Raw genomic sequence first — 20,876 nt, 5'->3', positions numbered from 1 at the left:
ACACGACTGAGCGACTGAACTGATGTTTATTTGGGTATATCTTAGAACACCCTATTCTGGCCCATTGACCTGTGTCTCATCATTCACCAATATCATAATGATTCCTATAGTTTATAGTAATTTTTAAAACTGGGTAATGTGATTTCTCCATTTTATTCTTCATTTTCATAATTGTTTTACCTATTATAGTTCCTTTTACATTTCCTAATAAATTTTAAAACCAGCTTGTTAATATCTATAATAAATCCTGCTCCAGATTCATATCTTGATATTCAACAGTTACTCATCCAACTTCTTTGAGATTGTCTATCTATTCTTGGACCTTGTATTTTGTATTTTCATAAATGTTTCTGAATCTAGAAAATTGAAAACAGTCAAGAAAATAATTATAATGTTTTATTTAGTTCTATCTTCAGTTGCTAAGTCGTGTCTGACTTTTTGCGACCCCATGGACTGCAGCACACCAGGCTTCTCCATCCTCCACTATCTCCTGGAGTTTGCTCAAACTCATGTCCATTGAGTCAGTGATACCATCCAACCATCTCTTCCTCTGTCCCCAAATCTAGGACTTTTTCATTCCTAGACTCCCTGGACTCTATTTTCAAAGACCACAAATGTTCTTATTTTAGGTAGTGACATTTATAATATACGTAAAGGTCATTTGCTTCGTACATCACCTCTCATGATACTGGATCAGTGTGGTACCAAGATGCTACTACTGGTCACCAAAATCTTGCTTCCTCTTCCTTTTGGAGATAGAGAAGTATCATCTACATTTCTTCTTGAAGTTAAGCAGTGCCTTGTGACTTATTTCAGCTAATAACAGGACTGAAATCATATGAGTCACTTCTAAAAGCCAGTGATTCCCCACCTTTGCCATCATATTTTGCCATCACAGTTGGCAAAAGAGTCAGACACAACTGAGCACCTAAACAACAACAACAACAGTAATACACACACTTGGGCACATGGGCTTCAGAAACTGCAGCACAAGGGCTCAGCAGTTGTGGTTTGCAGGCTTTAGAGCTCAGGCTCAGGAATTGTGGTGCATGGGCTTAGTTGCTCTGCGGCGTGTGGAATCTCCCTGGACCAGGGATCAAACCCCTGTCTCTTGTACTGGCAGGTGGATTCTTATTCACTGCAACACCAGGTAAGTCCCAAGGACCATTCTCCAAAAGACTAAGAGTATACCTGAGTCAATTCAAAGACAAAATTCTCATTAAATGTAGGCTTAATAGTGTATAATTTATGTTCACTGAAACTGGGTAAAAGAAAAAAAACAAAAACTTCTGCAGTAATTTTTCTACAATATTCCTAAAATATAACGTACTAAATTAAAATCTGCAAATCCTCCCTCCACAAGGTTTCCCATCCTAATCCCTGGGACTATTCCATGAATAAGTTATGTTACACAGCAAAAGGGATTTTACAGATGTAATTATGGGTACCAATCAGTTGACCTGATGACAGGGAAACAATCTTGGTTTATGGGATGGGCCTAATCTAATGATGTGCTGTGCTTAGTCACTCAGTCATGTCCGACTCTGCGACTCCATGGACTGTAGCCCACCAGGCTCTTCTGTCCATGGGGATTCCCCAGGCAAGGATACTGGAGTGGGTTGTCATGCCCTCCTTCAGGAAATCTAATGATATGTGTCCTTTAAAAGCACAGTTTTCTCTGGCTAGCAGCAGGAGCAGCAGAAGTCAGAGATTTAAAGCATGAGAGGAACTTAAGACATCTTAGTGACTCTGAAGAAAGCTGACACTCTTTCTTTTCGCCATTATCTTTGCCACATTTTTGCTATCACTTATCCATATAATCAGACTACGAATGGCTACCCTCAATTCCTATACCTCATAGCTCAGTCGGTAAAGAATTTTCCTCCAATGCAGGAGACCTGGGTTGGATTCCTGGGTCGGGAAGATCCCCAGGAGAAGGAAATGGCAACCCACTCCGTATTCTCACCTGGAGAATCCCATGGACAGAGGAGCCTGGCAGGCTACAGTCCATGGGGTCGCAAGAGTCCGACACAACTTAGTGACTAAACCACCATGTTAATTATCTGTGCTTTATGCTTCTTAACATGCCCACAGAGCATAGAAGCTTTGACTATTCATAGAATGATTCCTAGGAGCGCAGTTTCTACAACCATCCCTCCCTATCAGAACATTTCACTCCAATCCCAGTCTCCCAACTCTTCTGCTTTTTCCAGTCACATTCATTACTCATTAAGTGCCCATGAGGTGCGTAGCACTGGTGGTGGTTGTTCAGTTGCTAAGTCCTGTCGACTCTTGGTGACCCTCCCCATAGACCGCAGTACTCCACGCCTCCCTGTCGATCACCAACTTCCGTGGTTTACTCAAACTCATGTCCATTGAGTAGGTGATGCCATTCAACCCTCTCATCCTCTGTCACCCCTTCTCCTCCTGCCTTCAATCTTTCCCAGCATCAGGGGTCTTTTCATGTCCATGGAGCTGTTGTTGCTATTCGACCTCTGCCACCCGCTTCTGCCATCCTCTGCCACCCGCTTCTCCTTCTGCCTAGCAAGGGTAGTAAAATGGTAAAGCAACCCCAGTATTCCCAGCTCTCACACAGCATACAATGTATAGGAAAATTCAAGTCTTCAAACACACAACTCTCGCCACCTGTTTCCAAAAGCCCAGGCACCTGACAGCATGGCCCACCACCCTTCTTCTAAGACCTTTCTTTCTTCCTTCCTCCTCTCGGCCCTCCCCTTCCTCCAGCATCCTGCCTGGCCACAAAAGATGCCTCCCCTTCTTTCAATAGCTATGCCCACCAGCGAAGCGCCCCCCACCAGCCCCACCCCTTTCTCCAAGGGCCGCTCCCTCACAGGGCTCCGCCCTTTCAGCGGCTCCTCCCACTGCCCCACCCCCTCCGCACCCCCTCCCCAGACCCTGCCCACTCTTCTAAAGGCCCAGCTTCGCCTCTCCCTTTTACCTCCGCGCCTCAGAAGGCAGCTCCCTTCCCAACTGGGCAAGGCGTCTCGCTCTGCCGCCGGTGGAGTAGTCTGGGGCGTCGACCCGGAGGCGGGGAAGCGGTCCGGCCGCTCACACCCTCCTGAAGGGCCAGCGGGGTGGAAGGCCCCGGGCAGCTAAGTCCCCGCGGGCGGGCTACAGGGGCGGTTGCCCTGCGTTACAGACGCGCTAGGGGCGGGGCGATAGGCGGTCCCGGAGGGGAGGGGATTCGCGGCGGAAGTGACGTATATTCGCCCAGCGCAACAAAGCTCAGCGCGGGAAGCGGCTCTGACTGACCGCGGTTGCCGCGTGCTCCCGACAGGCTGTGCGCGGCCACGAACCTTCCACCGGCGAGTGAGGAGCTCACAGCCTGTGAGCGCGCAGGAGGTCACGTGGCCAGGTACCGTGTCCCCTTAGGCGCCCGTCAGGCCTTAGGGTTAGAAAGCGAGGGCTCAGCTTTCCCTCAGAGAGCCAGAGCCTCACCCTCAGCACCATTGCCCATGGCGCGGTTGGTTCTGTGATGACGGGTGGATAGTAGTATCCCTGGCCTCTCCCCACGAGGTACCAGATGAACGAAATTGTCCCCAGACTTTGCCAACAGTCCCCAAATTGCCCTTTGCCACATAAGGACTGTGCCAGGGCGGTACAGGCCAGAAACTTCACAGTAGGCATTTAAGCCACTGGACAGGACTAGTTTGCACCCAAGTCTTGTAGCAGCGCAGCCTGTGAAGTGGGCGTTGGCATGTTTTCTACAGATGTCAAAAATAGCCCCACGCCGTTAAATCAGCTGAGGAACTCGTTGAAGACCGTGAAAAGTCCCCGTCTCCTCCCTTCCCACTTTTGGTGCTGGTACTTTCGAGCATCCCAAGGTGCAGCCAGGAATGGGAACTGCCCGAAATCAGACATTCATGGTGGAACGCAACTCAGTTCTGGTCCCAAAACCTTTCTGGTTTTAGAAGGGTAAATATTACTGCTTGAGAAATATAAGCCTTTTATACCACTGTGATTAAAACCTGTTTGGGCTACCCTGGTGACTAAGATGGTAAAGATTCTGTCTGCAGTGCAGGAGACCCTGTTCGATTCCTGGGTTTGGAAGATCCCCTTGAGAAGGAAATGGCAACTGACTCCAGTATTCTTGCCTAGAAAAATTCCGATTCCATGGACAGAGGAGCCTGGCAAGCTACAGCCCATGGGGTCTCAAGAGTCCAAGGTGATTGACCTACACTATATTAATTACAAAGCCTATCAATTCTATGGAAAGACCATTTTTATGACATAAATACGACATTCTAAGACCTTAGAACAACGTACTTTTCTAGAATATGACTACTTATTAGGGTATTCTTTACCTAAAAATACACTTTTGGATCTTTTGTGTTTCATAACCTTTAATTAGTAGTATTTCTGCATACTTCTAAGAATTGTGTGAAACTGCATGCCTCATTCCACATTTTTTGTGTTAAAACATAAAATTTTCAATTATATATTTTTTTATGTGACTGACCCACATGGAATATCACTTCTCTAAACCAGGGATTGAACGTGGGCCCTTGCAATGAAAGCCCAGAATGATAACCACTGGGACATCAGAAGTTCCCAGTCATAAATGTTAAAGGCTGTAACATCCAGATGATCAAAATACATGAAAAAAAATGGAAAATTTTGTGCTCGCTTTGGCAGCACATAGACTAAAATTGGAATAATACAGAGATTAGTGTGGTCCCTGTGCAAGGATGACATGCAAATCTGTGAAGCATCCTGTTTTTTATTTAAAAAATTGTAAAGGAAAAAACTATATAAAGTGGAAGAAAAATATAAAATTTTCTTTTGATTTTTCCCCTTAAATTCATAACTGTATTTTTATTTTATCCACATAATTTCATCCTAACAACACAATTTGAAAATGAAACTTAAAAAATTTTTCTAAGACTGTAAAGCTAAAACAACTAAATTTTTTTTTCAGATATATAATCACCTTTATTTCTACTCACTCGGCAAATAATAGGAATGTATTCCTTGTGTTTACAAATAGTAAACAAAATAATGTTACTGAAAGTGTACAGAATGAGATATGGGGCTTTTCCTCCTCTCTCATCAATTCATATATCTATGGGCAAACATTACACATTACCAGAATGAGAGATTCAGTCTCAATTTTATTCATTTTTCCTCATAGATGTAAGCTGAGTGAAATAACTTGTTCATAGGAAGACACACATGAAAGGGATTTTGTCATTGCAGTGTCTCTTAACTTCAGTGGACAGTTTGGTTAGGAAGGACCTCCTTCAGTTCTGTTGAAAACAGAAAATCTGAAACCACCTGACTAGCAGGATTTATCACCCCAGTCATTAAAGCTACATTCTCAGTTTCTGGGAAGTATACCAAATGTCTTAACTAAAGCACGTTGCCCTAAGTACATGTGGAAGTTGGAAGATGTGGCAGTTGATGTGCTTCACACTAATTGTGCCTTCATACCCCTTTTAAAGGGGCTTGTAATCACCATTGAGGCTTAGCAGGTAGAAGTTTGATAGCATGACTGAGCAGAAACATAAATGGACAAGTGTGTTTAGCTAGTCATGTTTATAAAATGCCGAAGTAGAAATGGAATCAAGATACAAAAGTTCTTGTAGAATAAGATCTCAGAGTTGGCAAAGGGGTGTTTTAAAAAACACCAAAATGGTGGCAGGAGGTATACAGAAACTTTCTGCTCAGTTTTGAACCTAAATCTACCCTTAAAAAAAAGTCCACTTAAAAGGGGTGGAGGAAGTAGTCAATAGTAAAACCATGTTTATGGTAAGAAAAAAGTTCATCAAATACAGATGTATGGTTAGGTCTGAAATAATACAGTGATTGTTGAGTAATAAGGCAGTTATATACTTAGCATATTTTTAAAAACTGAAAGTGGGTGGTACCTTGACATTTTAGCAGCCCAAAAGCTGCAGAAATTCAGAAAAATTCAGAAGTTGATTATGCTGCGGTGATCTGAAGTACCAGCCTCATTTTCATACTAGCATGCTTATAGAGAGCCCTCTAGTGGTTTCTTTATTAAAACTTAAGGCTGTCAACTTCGGGGAAATGAAAAAAAAGAAATTTAAACCTCAGGGTTTCCTGTTCCATTTCTAGAGTTTTAATTAGAGAGCATTATTCAAAACATGTATTAAGCTTCTCTATTAAGACCAAAATGATTCAAAGGAATGAGATCTGAGAAACTGAATTCTTTGTTGATTTAGTCCATTTGAAAGGCCATTCAACACCTATTATTTTCAGCAGCACTGTAACAGAAAAGAGGATTGAATTGGCTCTATATTCTAAACTGTGAAAGAGCAAGTTGTGATAGTTATTCTTTGATCCGATCCCCTTCCCCCATCAGACTCCCAATTCAGTTCAGTCATTCAGCTGTGTCCCAGCTCTTTCAACCCCATGCTCTGCAGCACACCAGGCTTCCCTGTCCATCACCAACTCTTGGAGCTTGTTCAAACTCATGTCCTTTGAGTCAGTGATGCCATCCAACCATCTCATCCTCTGTTGACCCCTTCTCCTCCTGCCTTCATCTTTCCCAGCATCAGGGTTTTTTCCCAGTGAATCAGTTCTTCGCATCATGTGTCTAAAGTATTAGAGCTTCAGCATCAGTCCTTCCAGTGAATATTCAGGACTGATTTCCTTTAGGATTGACTGGTTTGATCTCCTTGCAGTCCAAGGGACTCTCTCAAGAACCTTCTCCAACATCACAGTTCTTCGGCACTCAGCTTTCTTTATGGTCCAAGTCTTACATCCATACATGACTACTGGAAAAACCATAGCTTTAACTAGATTCCCATTTAAATATATATATTTGGCTATGTCACACATCTTGTGTGGTCTTAGTTCCCCAACCAGGGATTGAACCTGGGCCCCAGCAATGAAAGTGCCTAACTTTCATTGCATAGTGAAAAAGTCCTAACCACTTGCTCTCCAGGGAATTCCCTTGTCTTTTTATAGTAACATACATTTGCTAAGGAACTGATAGTGAATCAGGAAATGTGAAAACCCTAACTATAACTTCCCAGCTTTTATCCTTTCCATCACCTCATCTGTGAAATGGTGGTAGTTATGGATATGCCCTACCGAGCTCTATCGTAAAGACCAAAGAAGGTAATACATGAGAGCACCTTTAAAACAAAATTTAATTATTTAGACTAAGATGAACAATTATTACTCATCCCTTTCTACTTCCAAAGCAAATAGATTATTAACAGACAGTTCAGCAGTGATAGGGCTACTGGCTCAGGGTTACTGGCTCAGTCCTGGAAAGAATGCATTCATTTTGCAGAAGAACAGGAAAGGCTTGTATGTTATTTATCTATCTACATACTCTAGGTTCTCGTGTTTGCTCTTTATTTACCAGAAGATAGTAATGCCTAAATACTTCCCTTCTCCAGTTTTGGGAAAATGATAGAAGAGTTTGTTCTTGCTGTATACTATGTTGGCCACAAGTTTCACTGTGTCCACTTCTATTCCCATTACTTATGTGGCTTAGCTTTCTTAAGGTTGTCATGTGCTAGGCTGGTCACAATTTCACCTTTTCTTGTTTCTACTCCACTCTTCTAATTTAGCATGACAGAAAAACAAGGTCAGTGATTTCTTTTTCAGTACATTAAAGATGATAAAAAAATAGTACTTGATGTTATTGGGCAATTAGATCTTTGCTTAAGAAAAGCCAGATTTGTGACTAAAAGGAAACATTTTCTTGGAACTTTCTCATTGTCAGGACTTAAATTTCCTTAAAAAAAAAAAAAAAAAGACTTCCCATAAGTTAAAATTAGCATCTTTATAAATACCAGGAAACATACTATGAAATATTAACAGCAGAACAAAATACATGATTAAGAAGTTGAATATTTTATTATTAAATTGTTTATTCTCCTGCAAGGCTGTTGCTTCACTGTATAAAAATAGCACCAGCAAACACAGTATATTGCAAAGTTAAGACAGTAATATCCTTCACTGGACACTATACAACTAACAAACTTTTCTCCACTGCCAGTTATTTCTAGTGGGAAGATCATTTTGACCCAAATCCAAGGATAGCTGTAAGCAAGTTACAATGTCATATAAGGTATAAGATAACCATGTTATCCTTGAATTACATAATTTTTGTAATTAGTTTTATCAGAGATAATTTCAGGAATTCTGAATAGTATAACTGGACCCTAGCCTAAAAATCACAGGATGCTGTGGAAAAGATACAGTGTTTATCTGAAGGCATTAGAAAGTTAAGGGGTATTTTCTTCAGGAAACATTGTTACAAGTAGTTTCTTTTGCTAAAAGTTGCTTTTTAAATATCTATCCACCACTAATTTAAGACAACTATGCTAGATTAAGTTGTTTCAAAGTAGTTTATTTAGGGGTTCCATTTTCATTCCTCAATAGATTTTATGTATTTTTCATATGCTTCTTCACTCATTAGTTCATCTAGTTCTGAAGGGTTACTGAATGTCATCTTGATCAGCCAACCTGCAACCAAAAAAAGTATCATACATTCCAAATCACCTTTTAAAAGAGAAAGTCAAATTCATTCAAAAATTAAATTGAGTGCCTCAAAATTAATCTAGTATTCTTTACATAAATTTTAACCTTAAGAATTAAATTAATATTCCTTACATATAATAACTGAAAAGAACTAGAAGAAATTGTACCATCACAGATTAAGAAATCTTAGGTTGTAGTTAATAAGCATTAACAACTACACAGGGATCCAAATATAAAGGTATATAAATAAGGAACACAAACACTGTAACTACTGAAATTAATGGCATTAGAAAGCATTAGAAGAGAGAAGTAGGTGATAGGAAATAGAAAACTACAACTTAATGCTAATTTTGCATTTAATTGGCTGCTTGACCTTACCAAAGAAATCCTTAGAGAATTTCATCTACGAAAGGGAAAAAACTGCTACTAGTTTACTTTACCACATTATTAGGAAGACAGAAATATCAGAAAACTGAATGCAATAAATATTGTTACCACCTTTATCACAAAATGTGATTAGATGCTTTATGACTGAAGAGGTAAGTACTTTGAAGTGTTTACAATGAGTCTACAAGTACAATACTAAGAACCCTATAAAATTAGGCAATGCTTTTATTGACAGAGATCTAAAACATAACCTAACCTGTGTTTTTCCTTTTAAAAGCAGAATATCTATTATAATACTAAGAAGTACAAAAAGAAATCACAATCAGTTAAAGATTGCTTTATAGTCTAGATTAAATGTTAACTGCAGCAAACAATCCTTAAATTTCCAACTTACCATCTTCATAACAAGACTTGTTGACAAGTCCTGGATTTTCTGCTAGAGCTTTATTAATTTCTGTTACTTCTCCTGATAGAGGGGAATAGAGTTCACTAGCAGCTTTCACACTTTCCAAAGCACCAAACTCCTCTAAATTGAGAAAATTAAAGAAAATAGTAAATGTCAAAAGTTAGTGATCCCAAAATACAAAACAGAGAAAAGTGATCACCTCTATAAGTCATGATAAAAAGATCTAAAGATCTTTAATTTAAATAAAACCATAGGTTTTGTCATGCGAGATCTTCACTTACACAATTTGTAGCCTGACAACATTGCCCCATCCAAACAGCACAGTGTAACTAGAACACAAGTAGAAAACCATAGTCTAATTTGCCCAGGGGGTCAGAGGATTGAGTATGGGCCTGCCAAAGTGGAAAAGTAGTCAATATAAAGATCTCAAAATGTTCCACAGACCCACATATTGGAATTAGCAGAGAATCTCAAAGTAGCTGTTATAAAATCACAGTGAGTGAATGTTTGGGGGAATACCTACAAAAAACTAGTAATTTTAAAAATGGACATTCTAGAACTGGAAAACCTATCTAAAAATACTCACTAGATGACACTAATAGTCGACTGGATACAGAAGAAAGGATCAATGAACATGAAGAAAGACCATCTAAAATGGATCTGAACTGAATGTGAATATAACATACCAGTTTGTGGGGGTAGAGCTAAAGTAATGCTTAGAAGGAAAAAATATCTTTTGTTCAGTCACCCTGTCATGTCCGACTCTTTGCAACCCCATGGACTGCAGTGCACCAAGCCTCCCTGTCCCTCACCATCTCCTGAGGTTTGCCCAACTTCGTGTCCATTACATCCATGATGCCATCCAGATATCTCATCCTCTGACACCCTATTCTTCTGCCCTCAATCCTTCCCAGCATCAAGGTCTTTTCTAATGAGTCAGCTCTTCGCATCAGATGATCAAAATATTGAAGCTTCAGCTTCAGCATCATTTCTTCCAATCAGTATTCAGGGTTGATGATTTCCCTCAAGATTGACTGGTTTGATCTTCTTGCTGTCCAAGGGACTTTCAGGAGCCTTCTCCAGCACCACAGTTTGAAGGCATCAATTCTCTGGCGCTCTGCCTTCTTTACAGTCCAGCTCTGACAACCTTACGTGACCAGTGGGAAGACCATAGCCTTGACTGTACAGAGCTTTGTTGGCAGAGTAATGACTCTGCTTTTCAACACCCTGTCTAGGTTTGTCATCGCTTTCCTGCCAAGAAGCAATCATCATCTGATTTCATGGCAGTAGTCACCATCTGCAGTGATTTTTAGAGCCCAGGAAGAAGAAATCAGTCACTACTTCCACCTTTTCCCCTTCTATTTGCCATGAAGTAATGGGACCAGATGCCATGATCTTAGTTTTCAGTGTTGAGCTTCAAGCCAGCTTTTTCACTTTCCTCCTTCACTGTCACCAAGAAGCTCTTTAGTTCCTCTTTGCTTTCTGCCATTTAGTGGTAGATACTATTCTGTGGTACCATCTGCATATCTGAGGTTGATGTTTCTCCCATCTATCTTTTTTTTTTTGACTGCACTGGGTTAGTTGCGATACACAGGATCTTTAGTTGCGGCATGCAGGCTCTTAGTTGTAGCATATGGGATCTAGTTTACTTGACCAGGGATTGGACCTAGGCCCCCTGCACTGGGGAGCACAGAGTCTTAGACACTAGACCACCAGGGAAGTCCCTTTCCCACCTATCTTGATGCCAGCTTGTAACTCATCCAGCCCAGCATTTTTCATGATGTGCTCAGTGTATAGGTTGGTTAGACAAACAGAGTGATAGTAGCCAGCCCTGTCCTACTCCTTTCTCAATCTTGAACCAATCAGTTGTTCCATACAGGGTTCTAACTGTTGCTTCTTGACCTGCATACAGGTTTCTGAGGAGACAGATAAGATGGTATGGTATCCCCATCTCTTTAAGAGCTTTTCAGTTTGTTATGATCCACACAGTCAAAGCCTTTAGTGTATTCAATGAAACAGAGGTAATGGTAATATCTTTAGGTTTTATTTAAAAATAACATCTTAAAATCAATGACCTGGCTTCTAAAGATACTAGAAAATGAACAAAAGAACGCAGTTTATAGAGAAGAGGCAGCATTCGAAGGAAGTGATGTCACTTTTGATTCTTATTTTAAAAAAATGATTTTTAGGGACTACTTCCCTGGTGGTCCAGTGGTTAAGAATCCACGTGCAGGGGTCATGGGTTCAATCCCTGATCCAGAAAGACTCCCACATGCAGTGGAGCAACTAAGCCTGTGTGCTGCAACTGCTGAGCGCATGAGCCACAACTACTGAAGCCCACACACCTCGAGCCCGTGCTTCACAACGAGAGAAGCCGCTGAATGAGGAGCCCGTGTACTCCCGTGCTTCACAGCGAGAGAAGCCGCTGAATGAGGAGCCCGTGTACTCCCGTGCTTCACAGCGAGAGAAGCCGCTGAATGAGGAGCCCGTGTGCTCCCGTGCTTCACAGCGAGAGAAGCCGCTGAATGAGGAGCCCGTGTGCTCCCGTGCTTCACAGCGAGCTCCCGTGCTTCACAGCGAGAGAAGCCGCTGGATGAGGAGCCCGTGTGCTCCCGTGCTTCACAGCGAGAGAAGCCGCTGGATGAGGAGCCCGTGTACTCCCGTGCTTCACAGCGAGAGAAGCCGCTGGATGAGGAGCCCGTCTACTCCCGTGCTTCACAGCGAGAGAAGTCAGTGTTCAACACTGAGAGAAGCCGCCCGATGAGGAGCCACGTGTGCTCCTGCTGACAGCGTGAGAAGCCTGAATGAGAGCCCGTGTGTCCCGTGCTTCACAGCGAGAGAAGCCGCTGAATGAGGAGCCCGTGTCTCCCGTGCTTCACAGCGAGAGAAGCCGCTGAATGAGGAGCCCGTGTACCCCGTGCTTCACAGCGAGAGAAGCCGCTGATGAGGAGCCCGTGTGCTCCCGTGCTTCACAGCGAGAGAAGCCGCTGGAATGAGGAGCCCGTGTGCTCCCGTGCTTCACAGCGAGAGAAGCCGCTGAATGAGGAGCCCGTGTGCTCCCGTGCTTCACAGCGAGAGAAGCCGCTGAATGAGGAGCCCGTGTGCTCCCGTGCTTCACAGCGAGAGAAGCCGCTGAATGAGGAGCCCGTGTGCTCCCGTGCTTCACAGCGAGAGAAGCCGCTGAATGAGGAGCCCGTGTGCTCCCGTGCTTCACAGCGAGAGAAGCCGCTGAATGAGGAGCCCGTGTGCTCCCGTGCTTCACAGCGAGAGAAGCCGCTGAATGAGGAGCCCGTGTGCTCCCGTGCTTCACAGCGAGAGAAGCCGCTGGATGAGGAGCCCGTGTGCTCCCGTGCTTCACAGCGAGAGAAGCCGCTGGATGAGGAGCCCGTGTGCTCCCGTGCTTCACAGCGAGAGAAGCCGCTGAATGAGGAGCCCGTGTGCTCCCGTGCTTCACAGCGAGAGAAGCTGCTGAATGAGGAGCCCGTGTGCTCCCGTGCTTCACAGCGAGAGAAGCCGCTGAATGAGGAGCCCGTGTGCTCCAGCTGGAGAACAGCCCGGCTGCCCACAACTAGACAAAAGCCCTCGCAGCAACGAATGCCCAGCACAACAACAGCAACAACAGAGAATCCAACTAGATTCTAGCTGCCACTCATCTCAAGGGCGACAGCATTTTACAGTACCGATAAAGTCTGTCTAAGAAAAACCATGGAAGCCAACAAATCCACAAATTCCCAGAAGCAAGAAAACATCAAGTTGGAGGAAGAAAATAAAGCTATGAAAAAATAAATGGAAAGTAGAAAATTTAGCATAGTAGAAATTCTTTCAAGAGATTGATAAAATTGGTTAAGAGCTAGCAAGACTGATGCACATTCTTTCAGAAAAAGAGGTGGAAAATAAGTTAGAAATTTCTAAACTTATTCTATGTGGCAAATAGAACAGATTCCAAAATTTGACACAGCCATTTTAAGAAAATACCAGTATCTCTCATGAACATAATGTAAAAAACAGCAAATCAAATTCAACAGTACATTTCAAAGAAACAGTTCTTATACAATGACTACTAGGAATCCACGGTTGGTTAAACAGTCAAAATGAATGTTTAATACTCAAAAATGAATCATCATTCATCACATTAACAAGAAAAACCCTTCAATCATGTCAACAGATGGAGAAAATTCAACAAAAATTCAACATCCACAAATGATAATCTCAGCAAACTAGTTATAGAAGGGAACTACTTCATCTGATAGTTGGCATCTGTGAAAAATCCCACAGCTAAATATACATAATAATGAAATGTTCAATCTCTGTGAACCTTGGTATGGACCTGAGTTGCCCATACCGTACCCTTTCTCAGTTCACAGTGCCCTTGATGGTGATTTTGTGGTAATCGCTAAACCAAAACAAATACCTAACATTTCAGTTTATTAAGAGTTCAGGACCAAACTACTTAGAAAGTTTTTACATCCTAACAATTGAGTAGCAGTTTAAAAAAAATACAGAAATTGAACAAATAGAATTTTCATTCTTAATTACAATTTACAGATATACATGTGTCTACTGCATATTGTGTAAGTTCTCCATCAGGGAATCAGGTCACATCAACCAATGCCCAGCTTCATGCTCCACACCAATGTGTAGTACTTGCTTCAAAGATACATTACCCAAAGTAATAGAGTAAGATCCAAAATTGAAATTGTTAACTTCACTGATTCTTAGTTTGTGCTGTGTTCAACAGATGTTAAAAATTAAAAATATCCCACAGCACCTCATGTTACTGGGGTATATAACCTGGGAACTATGAAGACAGACAAAGATATCTTAGAGAAGACACAATGTTTTATACATAAATACGACGAAATATTCATAAAATACATATCTGAAAAAGGTTTGTATCTAGAATGTATAAAAGATGCCTAAAATCAATGGTAAAAAAGATAAATTAGACTTGAGACTTCACAAAGCTGTGAGTGGCAAAAAGCACATGGAAAGGTGAATAATCTGTCACTAGGGAAATGCACGTTAAAACCACAATGAGATATGTTATACATGGAACTCTGATACTGTTGGTGAGAATACAAATGGTATAACCACTTCAGCAAACACAATGAGATACCTCTGGCATAAAAAGCAAATTACTGAGCACTTAATATGAATATATCTCATACTCATGACAGTAGACAAAAGAAGCCAGGCATCATAATATCCAATTCCTTTTAAATGAAGTTAAAGAATAGGCAGAAGTCAGAAGTAATCTATGGTGACAGAAATCAGAGAAGAGATTATCGTTTGTCAAAACTCTGGTTATACAGTTAAGGCCTAGATCTAGTTAAGATCTAGGTCTAGGCATTTTCACCATATGTAAATTTCACATCAATTTAAAAAACACCTTTGGCAGAAAGTTGAAAGCATTCATTAGTTTAAGGAGGTTACTCAATGTATTTTTATTAATGGAAACTTTAAAATTAAGCATAAAAAAGAAAACAACTGATGTACAGATATAAAAAGAAAGTTTAAACAAGATAAGTGATAGGGAAAGTTTAAGCAGAAAAAGACATGGCCAATATTGTCAAAGATATTTAGAAAACAGATACTTAAATTCTCTAGCCCTGTCATATATGTCAAGGAGCCCATGAATAATAATACATGTGGTTCCACTGCTTGACATTTATCAAGTACTAATCTCCGTGGTAAAGAATCCACCTGCCAATGCAGGAGACATGAGTTTCATGCCTGGGTCAGGAAGAGGAGAAAATGGCAACCCACTCCAAGATTCTTGCCTGGAAAATCCCATGGTCAGAGGAGCCTGGCGGGCCACAGTCCAAAGGGTTACAAAAGAGTTGGACACAACTTAGTGATTAAGCAACAACAAATCTTATGCTGGATATTATGCTAATTTCACTTAATCTTTACAACCACTATATGAAGCAGTTATTATTATGCTAACTCACAGATGAGACCATATTAAGTAATTTCCCCCAAATCACACAGCTGATATGTTGAGGGGCCTGGATTTAAAACCAGATTCTGATTCACGAGCTCATGTTCTGATATTCTTTACTGCCTCCAAAGAAAAACAGATTTTATTTTTTAAACTTAAGAGACTTCAGCTATATTATATCACTAATGCATCAATGTGTGGCAGGGATGGTGCTAAGAGCCATTTCCCTCTACCTCCTACCTTCCATTATAAAATATGAAAATGTTCACTATTCTCCTTATCATCATTCCTTACAGCTAGGGATGGCAATAGGACACAGACAAGTTATTATTCAAGATAAAGAAAACTCATGGCATGAATCATGACACACCAAGATGAGAAAAACACTCACCTTGTTTATTCAACTTTGTCCCAACTTCAGGCAGACTACAGTAAACAACATCTCCCAAAGCTTCCTTTAAAAAACAAAAACAAAAATCTCTAAGAAATCAAATTAAACCTAGTAATTAGGAACAAGCCAAACACTTAATCCCTTTAATTCAAATAGTATATACTTTACACTTGAGGGGTCAAATTCTGTTTTTTCTTATAACCCTGTAAAAATGCAAAATTATTATTACCTCAGGACTTGCAAGAAAACATGCCATCAGCTGGCCTACAGGTGGCAGTGACCCTTGTCACCAACCATATGCCCCCGAAAAGATGACTAGCTCCTTTAAGAACAAACACACTTTGTGCTTCTCCACTTCTGCAATTTTACTGAGGACCTTTCTCCTATTGCATTTGCTGACTGATCAATATTGATTTCTCCATCAAGTGAGTGGGTTACAACCCCTTGTACGACTCAGGTCATCCATCACATATTGTTTTGCATGTCATTTTCCATGTTCAATGATCTCCCCTCATAAACTTGAGGAGAGGAGGACAATATTTATACAGTATTTCACAGAGCATTCTGTACTTGGCCTCAGGTACACAGATATGCCCACAAAGATACAGCTGTCATTGATTCTCAGTACATGAGATCCCAGCATTTCTGAGGAATACCATATCCTCCCATCAGTTTAATATCCCCTGCCCCCTCCTCTCCCCACCCCACCCAGAGGTCCAGTTGAAAAGTCACTGATCCATATCGCTATTTGGCTTCTAGTTTTCTTTACACAATATCAAACTAGAGGCTCAGTGGCAATAGTAAAATTAGTTGAGATAAACTCTAAATAAAGAGTTTATCTTTGTGTAATCTGTGCCATTCCAGGTGTTCCCTCTTCAAGTCCCCAGGTCATGTGTATATCACTATTATCCACAAAACACTAACACTCCAGCCCTTTTGCTTGCCCTGCTGCTTTCCTTAACTGCCCCAATGTGAAACAAACACTTCTCTTGAATTTATTTTTTAACTGTTAACCTTTTAATCTCTTAAAACACTATACACTTTCCTGTGTTTTCCTTTTTCCACCTATAACATGTTCTTCTAAGAGCCTTTAAAGGGCCCAAGATACTAAGGGGCAGAATAAACAATTTTTAAAATATAAAGAATCCAATTTAGGTGAGGGCAGACTGTTTTAAATATTTCAAGACAATCCAGTACCTGTGCAAAATTGCTGATTCCCACTGTTCCAACACCGTTTTCTGTTGTTACCCATTCGTGTTTTTCTGTGAATTTCCGCACTAAAATAAAGACCAATATTTCAGAAAAGCAGTGGCATCACTTCTTTAAAAGCATTTTTTTTTTTTCATATCAATGCTATCAAAAGGCCAGGCCTTCCCAGTATTTGTTTGACTTATTGACATTGTCATTCAACAGTATACTGCCCAGGACAAAACAGATCATGTGAAAAGAGACATCTCAACAGTGGTATTATTTAGGCAAAGATGGCTTGATGTGAATACCTTTGGATCTTTTGGCGATTTGATTATTTGTACTGAACATTACTCAGTCTAAATCATACACACAAACACTGGAGCACATTTCAAATGTATACCTATCAATTACTGGTCTGTCTTGCAGAAAGAAGTCTGTCCCTCTGAAGAAGGAATGATGAAGTTTTGGGAGCATAAAGACTGCTCATAAATGATTTAACCTAAAAAATAATGTGCCTCTTTAGGTAGAGCTGTGTCAGGAATAAAACTGACCTTGAACAATTATAACTTGACTAAGTTCTTGATTCTACTTTAACTGAATTCAAGTCAGCCCTTGAATAAAGTGGCTACCATCATTATGAGAAACAAATTATACCATCAGAACTCAGTTGTCACCTCAGAGTTACGACATTAACCCATAGAAAGGCAAGCTCTGCTCAACATTCACTGGACAGGCTAGCCCTTGGCTTTATAACCTGCTTCTTTTCCAATACAAAGATGGCCAAACTACTCAAGGATTCCTGGAACAAAGACCTACCAAAATTTAAGTGATGTGAAAAAAATTACATAGGAATTAGTAGTACTTGCTTAGAAGAATAAAATTTTTTATAAAGCATATTTTCTTAAATATATACCACATTCTGAAGTGAGGCTGTTTTCCAAAAGTACAGAAATTAATATGAAAATGGCTCATTAATTTCAATACTGTTTTAAAAGAAGTATTGCTAGTTCACTCTTACCACAACCCAAAAGATAACTGTACTTAAAACATTAAACTCTCTTGATTACACAGCTTTGATACATAGCAGAATGTAAATAAAAAGTATTAATTTCCACCCCATCATTAAATAACTTGAATATCATACTCCTCAGTGGAAGAGGTTGCAAAATCTCACAAAGTCAGTTGCTTCACTCCACTTCAAATTACTGAATGCTTCAAGTCAATCTGATGTTTCCCTAAGGAAACCCACTAAGTTTGTTGCACTTAGTTTGTACTAGGTTTGTACTTAGTGCAACCCACTCTCCCCACTGCCTTTTCTTGACTTTCAGATCTCAGCTTAGAAACTCTTCCTGCCAGCAGCCTTATCTAGCTCTCCAAGCCTGGGTTCCTGGGCTGTCCAGCCTGCTACCCCAGCACTCTGCACCTCTCCCCCCAACACACTCACGGCACTTAACATGCTACAGATACAGTCCTTCTGTCACCTTCCCCCAGGGAGTAGACCAAGCACAAAGCAAGCAAGAGCAGGGTTTATTGCATTTGTAGCCCCAGTTCTAAACACTGTCCTTGGCATATAGTAAGCACTCAAAAGTTGGAGGGAAGTAATTTTTTAAAGTGTAAGAGGATTCTGAGTAAAATATCTAGTATATAGTTATCTGGCTACAGCACTCAATTCTCCCTAACATTCTGTGACAACTCTAGAACTGGCAGTTTAAACTAATACACCTTTTTATAGAAAGGACTGGACAACCATAAATATGACTTCTCTGAGACTTCCTGACCTTGGTCTTGCCATCTTGCCTAACTGTAAAGATAATCTTAAGGAACAAGAGTACTCAACATTCAATTTTAGCAACTGAGCAACCACAGTTTAGAGGAAAAGGCAGCAATATTGCTAAGCTAAATGCACCCAGGTCCTGTTGGCATCAAAGGTCATTAAGTCTTTATACCAGGCCACTCAGTTTAGGCTAAAAACAATGATTGGTACAATTCTCCTTTAACCCCTGGCCCAATGGGGAAAGAAGTGAACAGGAGATTAGGTAAATAGTTACTTTCTTCTGAGTCTTGAAAACAATGGGTTTCAGCCCCCAGAAAATAAAGTGTTTTGAGTAATTTATGAGAACTTTGCATTTTCCCCCTTTCAAAGTCACTGAATCAAATATACTAACATTTGATCAATTTTCTGCTATTTGATTTTATACACTAATATTTAATAAGTAACATTATCAAGTACTATGTATCAGACGATATGCACAGCAGTTAAACGTTTCATTTCATCCAACAAGTTTGTAAAGTAGGGATTATCATTTCCATTTTTCCAGCGAGGGAAACAAGTGACCATCCAAGATCCCATGGAGACGAAGTGTCAAAATTTGGAACTCAGTCTCTAGTATTGAAAACTCAGGTGTTCAACCAGATTATGGCTATTGATATCTTGGGCAATATTTAACTAGTTAACAGGACAATGCAAAAAAAGTAATACTGAACTAACCAAAAAATATAGGCTTGAAAGTCAATTATCTGAGAAATGCTTTTCCCTTTTATTCAAATTAGTAATGTACTGATGTATGGCAATTAGTAATGTACCGATATGTACCACCAACAGATCTGAGAGATTACGGTGGGGAGTGGGGGGTGGGGAAGAGATAAGTAAGCTTCGTTATGCTAGACTTTGAACTAAATTTATCAACTTTTCCAGTCCCAAATAGGTTTCTAAAACAACGAATTTAATGAAACAACAGCCACCAGACCTGTGCTCCGTGTAAGTAAGAAGCCGGAGTTCGCGAAGAGGTGCACTGAGTGCCTCACGTATTGGTGCATGAAGTACAACAGTTTTTCCTCTGCCTTATCTTGTGCTAAAGTAGCACAGATGGCCAAGATATGTACGGGCAAGTCTCCCCGTTACTTCAAGCCCGTGTATGTAAGGCCTCGTTCCAGCCCAACACACACTCACGACTATACTTTATATACGACGATACAGACTTTAGCAGAACGTCCTCTGTGGAACCCGGGAGACTTTATCGCACTGCTTTAGGAAATAGCTGTCTGCAAAATTATGCTAGCTTTAGCTGGTAAAACTAGACCCAGTGCTTTAAGTTTCAATGAATGCTCTTGCTTTACTTTTACTTCAGAATTTACAGTGACGATATGTATAGCAAAGTAAAGCCTATTACTTGTCCTCACTCTTAGGGTGCACGATGCTCACAAATGCGAGGAACCTAAGGTCACGAAGGCGCTCAGCGACCTTGCTCGTGTCTGCAGCAGCAAGAGGCCGACGCTCCTGCCAGAACCACCCCAGACACGGCGGCGGCGTGTGTCTTCAGTCTCCCCGCCCCCTCGCCCCGGCTCCCAACACGCAGGACAAAGGCTGCGGGGCCGTCCAAGCAGCTCAGGGAGATAGCAAGGCCCCGCAACACGGGATCCCAGCAACAAAAAGCGCGCAGAGGTCGCCTCACTGGACCCGGGCGGCCCGCGGCCGAGGACCCAAAGTAAGGATCGAGGCCCAGCCCCTTTCCCCCGAGGCAGCCCGGCTCGGCCCACGTGCCCGCCCGCACTTACCCGACAGCAGAGCAGGGCCGGTGCGCAGTGCCCGGACGGCACCCGCCCGCAGTCCCCAGGGCCGCGGCGAGCAGGGTGCGCTGGGTGCTGAGATGGCGCGCAGGCTGCCGACTGCGGCCCGCACGCTCCGCACCGCTTGCAGCGCCATGTTCGCACGGGTGCAGAGGGTCTCCGCGCGGCTCCTAGAGCACCCCGGCCGGCGGGGGCGGGGCGGCCCCGGGCCGGAGCGAGCCGGAGCGATCTGGCTGGACCTGGGGCGCGGGGGCGGGGCCCCGGGAGGGGCGGGGCCTGACGGGGCCGCTTGCGGGAGGGGCGTGGACGCTCGGAAAGCCCTGAGGCCCGGAAGGGGCGGTGGCGAGGGGTGGGGACTGGTTCGTGGGCTAGGCAGGCCAGGCTGAGTTGGGCAGGGCGTCGGGGGCTGGGCTTCCCGGGAGTGGGGTGGGACCACGCGTTCAGGCGGTGCTTCTGGAAGAGTGAAAGGTGTAGGTCTGCATTTGTGACCTCCAAAGACCCACCCGGGC

General features: G+C 42.0%; 2 protein-coding genes, 1 long non-coding RNA gene and 1 other non-coding gene across 7 annotated transcripts in view; 2 read left to right on the top strand and 2 right to left on the bottom strand.

The window, feature by feature from the left end:
- C20H16orf46 (chromosome 20 C16orf46 homolog) overlaps positions 1–16,886 on the bottom strand; it is a 64,360-nt gene extending 47,474 nt beyond the window's left edge. For 2 of the 4 annotated variants that reach the window (XM_020903703.2, XM_020903700.2), the window contains exon 1: positions 2,960–3,176. The gene's annotated coding sequence lies outside the window, so the exon portion shown is untranslated. Of the gene's footprint in view, positions 1–677; positions 1,364–2,959; positions 3,177–15,609; positions 15,670–16,806 lie in introns of those variants that run through there. The other 2 variants (XM_070451497.1, XM_070451498.1) reach the window with 2 other exon arrangements.
- LOC110143936 (uncharacterized) overlaps positions 3,245–20,876 on the top strand; it is a 45,293-nt gene continuing 27,661 nt past the window's right edge. Inside the window, exons 1-4 of the long non-coding RNA XR_002315746.2 lie at positions 3,245–3,376; positions 4,120–4,186; positions 19,496–19,558; positions 19,987–20,285. This is a non-coding gene — a long non-coding RNA (uncharacterized lncRNA). The remainder of the gene's footprint in view (positions 3,377–4,119; positions 4,187–19,495; positions 19,559–19,986; positions 20,286–20,876) is intronic.
- On the top strand, positions 4,641–4,744 carry LOC139030073 (U6 spliceosomal RNA). Its single transcript, XR_011482392.1, has one exon. It is a non-coding gene; the product is annotated as a U6 spliceosomal RNA (small nuclear RNA).
- GCSH (glycine cleavage system protein H) lies at positions 7,121–20,668 on the bottom strand. The gene is made up of 5 exons (XM_020903711.2): positions 20,356–20,668; positions 16,807–16,886; positions 15,610–15,673; positions 9,266–9,397; positions 7,121–8,469 (listed from the first exon to the last, which is right to left on the bottom strand). The coding sequence occupies exons 1-5, from the start codon at positions 20,501–20,503 to the stop codon at positions 8,372–8,374; spliced, it is 522 nt and encodes a 173-aa protein (XP_020759370.1). The 5' UTR covers positions 20,504–20,668; the 3' UTR covers positions 7,121–8,371.

The sequence above is a fragment of the Odocoileus virginianus genome, chromosome 20, assembly GCF_023699985.2.
Source record: "Odocoileus virginianus isolate 20LAN1187 ecotype Illinois chromosome 20, Ovbor_1.2, whole genome shotgun sequence".
NCBI lineage: Eukaryota > Metazoa > Chordata > Mammalia > Artiodactyla > Cervidae > Odocoileus > Odocoileus virginianus.
Note: the sequence above shows the minus strand (reverse complement) of the source record. Positions and strands in the feature narration are given on the sequence as shown.

What these genes read in the sequence shown, in the direction of transcription:
- GCSH (XM_020903711.2), bottom strand. Translation starts at nt 20,503, where the DNA reads ATGGCGCTGCAAGCGGTGCGGAGCGTGCGGGCCGCAGTCGGCAGCCTG. An exon ending in CGGCCCTGCTCTGCTGTCGG is followed by an intron (nt 16,887 to 20,355) that starts GTAAGTGCGGGC and finishes TCTTTATTTTAG; the next exon opens with TGCGGAAATTCACAGAAAAA. An exon ending in GAATCAGCAATTTTGCACAG is followed by an intron (nt 15,674 to 16,806) that starts GTACTGGATTGT and finishes TGTTTTTTAAAG; the next exon opens with GAAGCTTTGGGAGATGTTGT.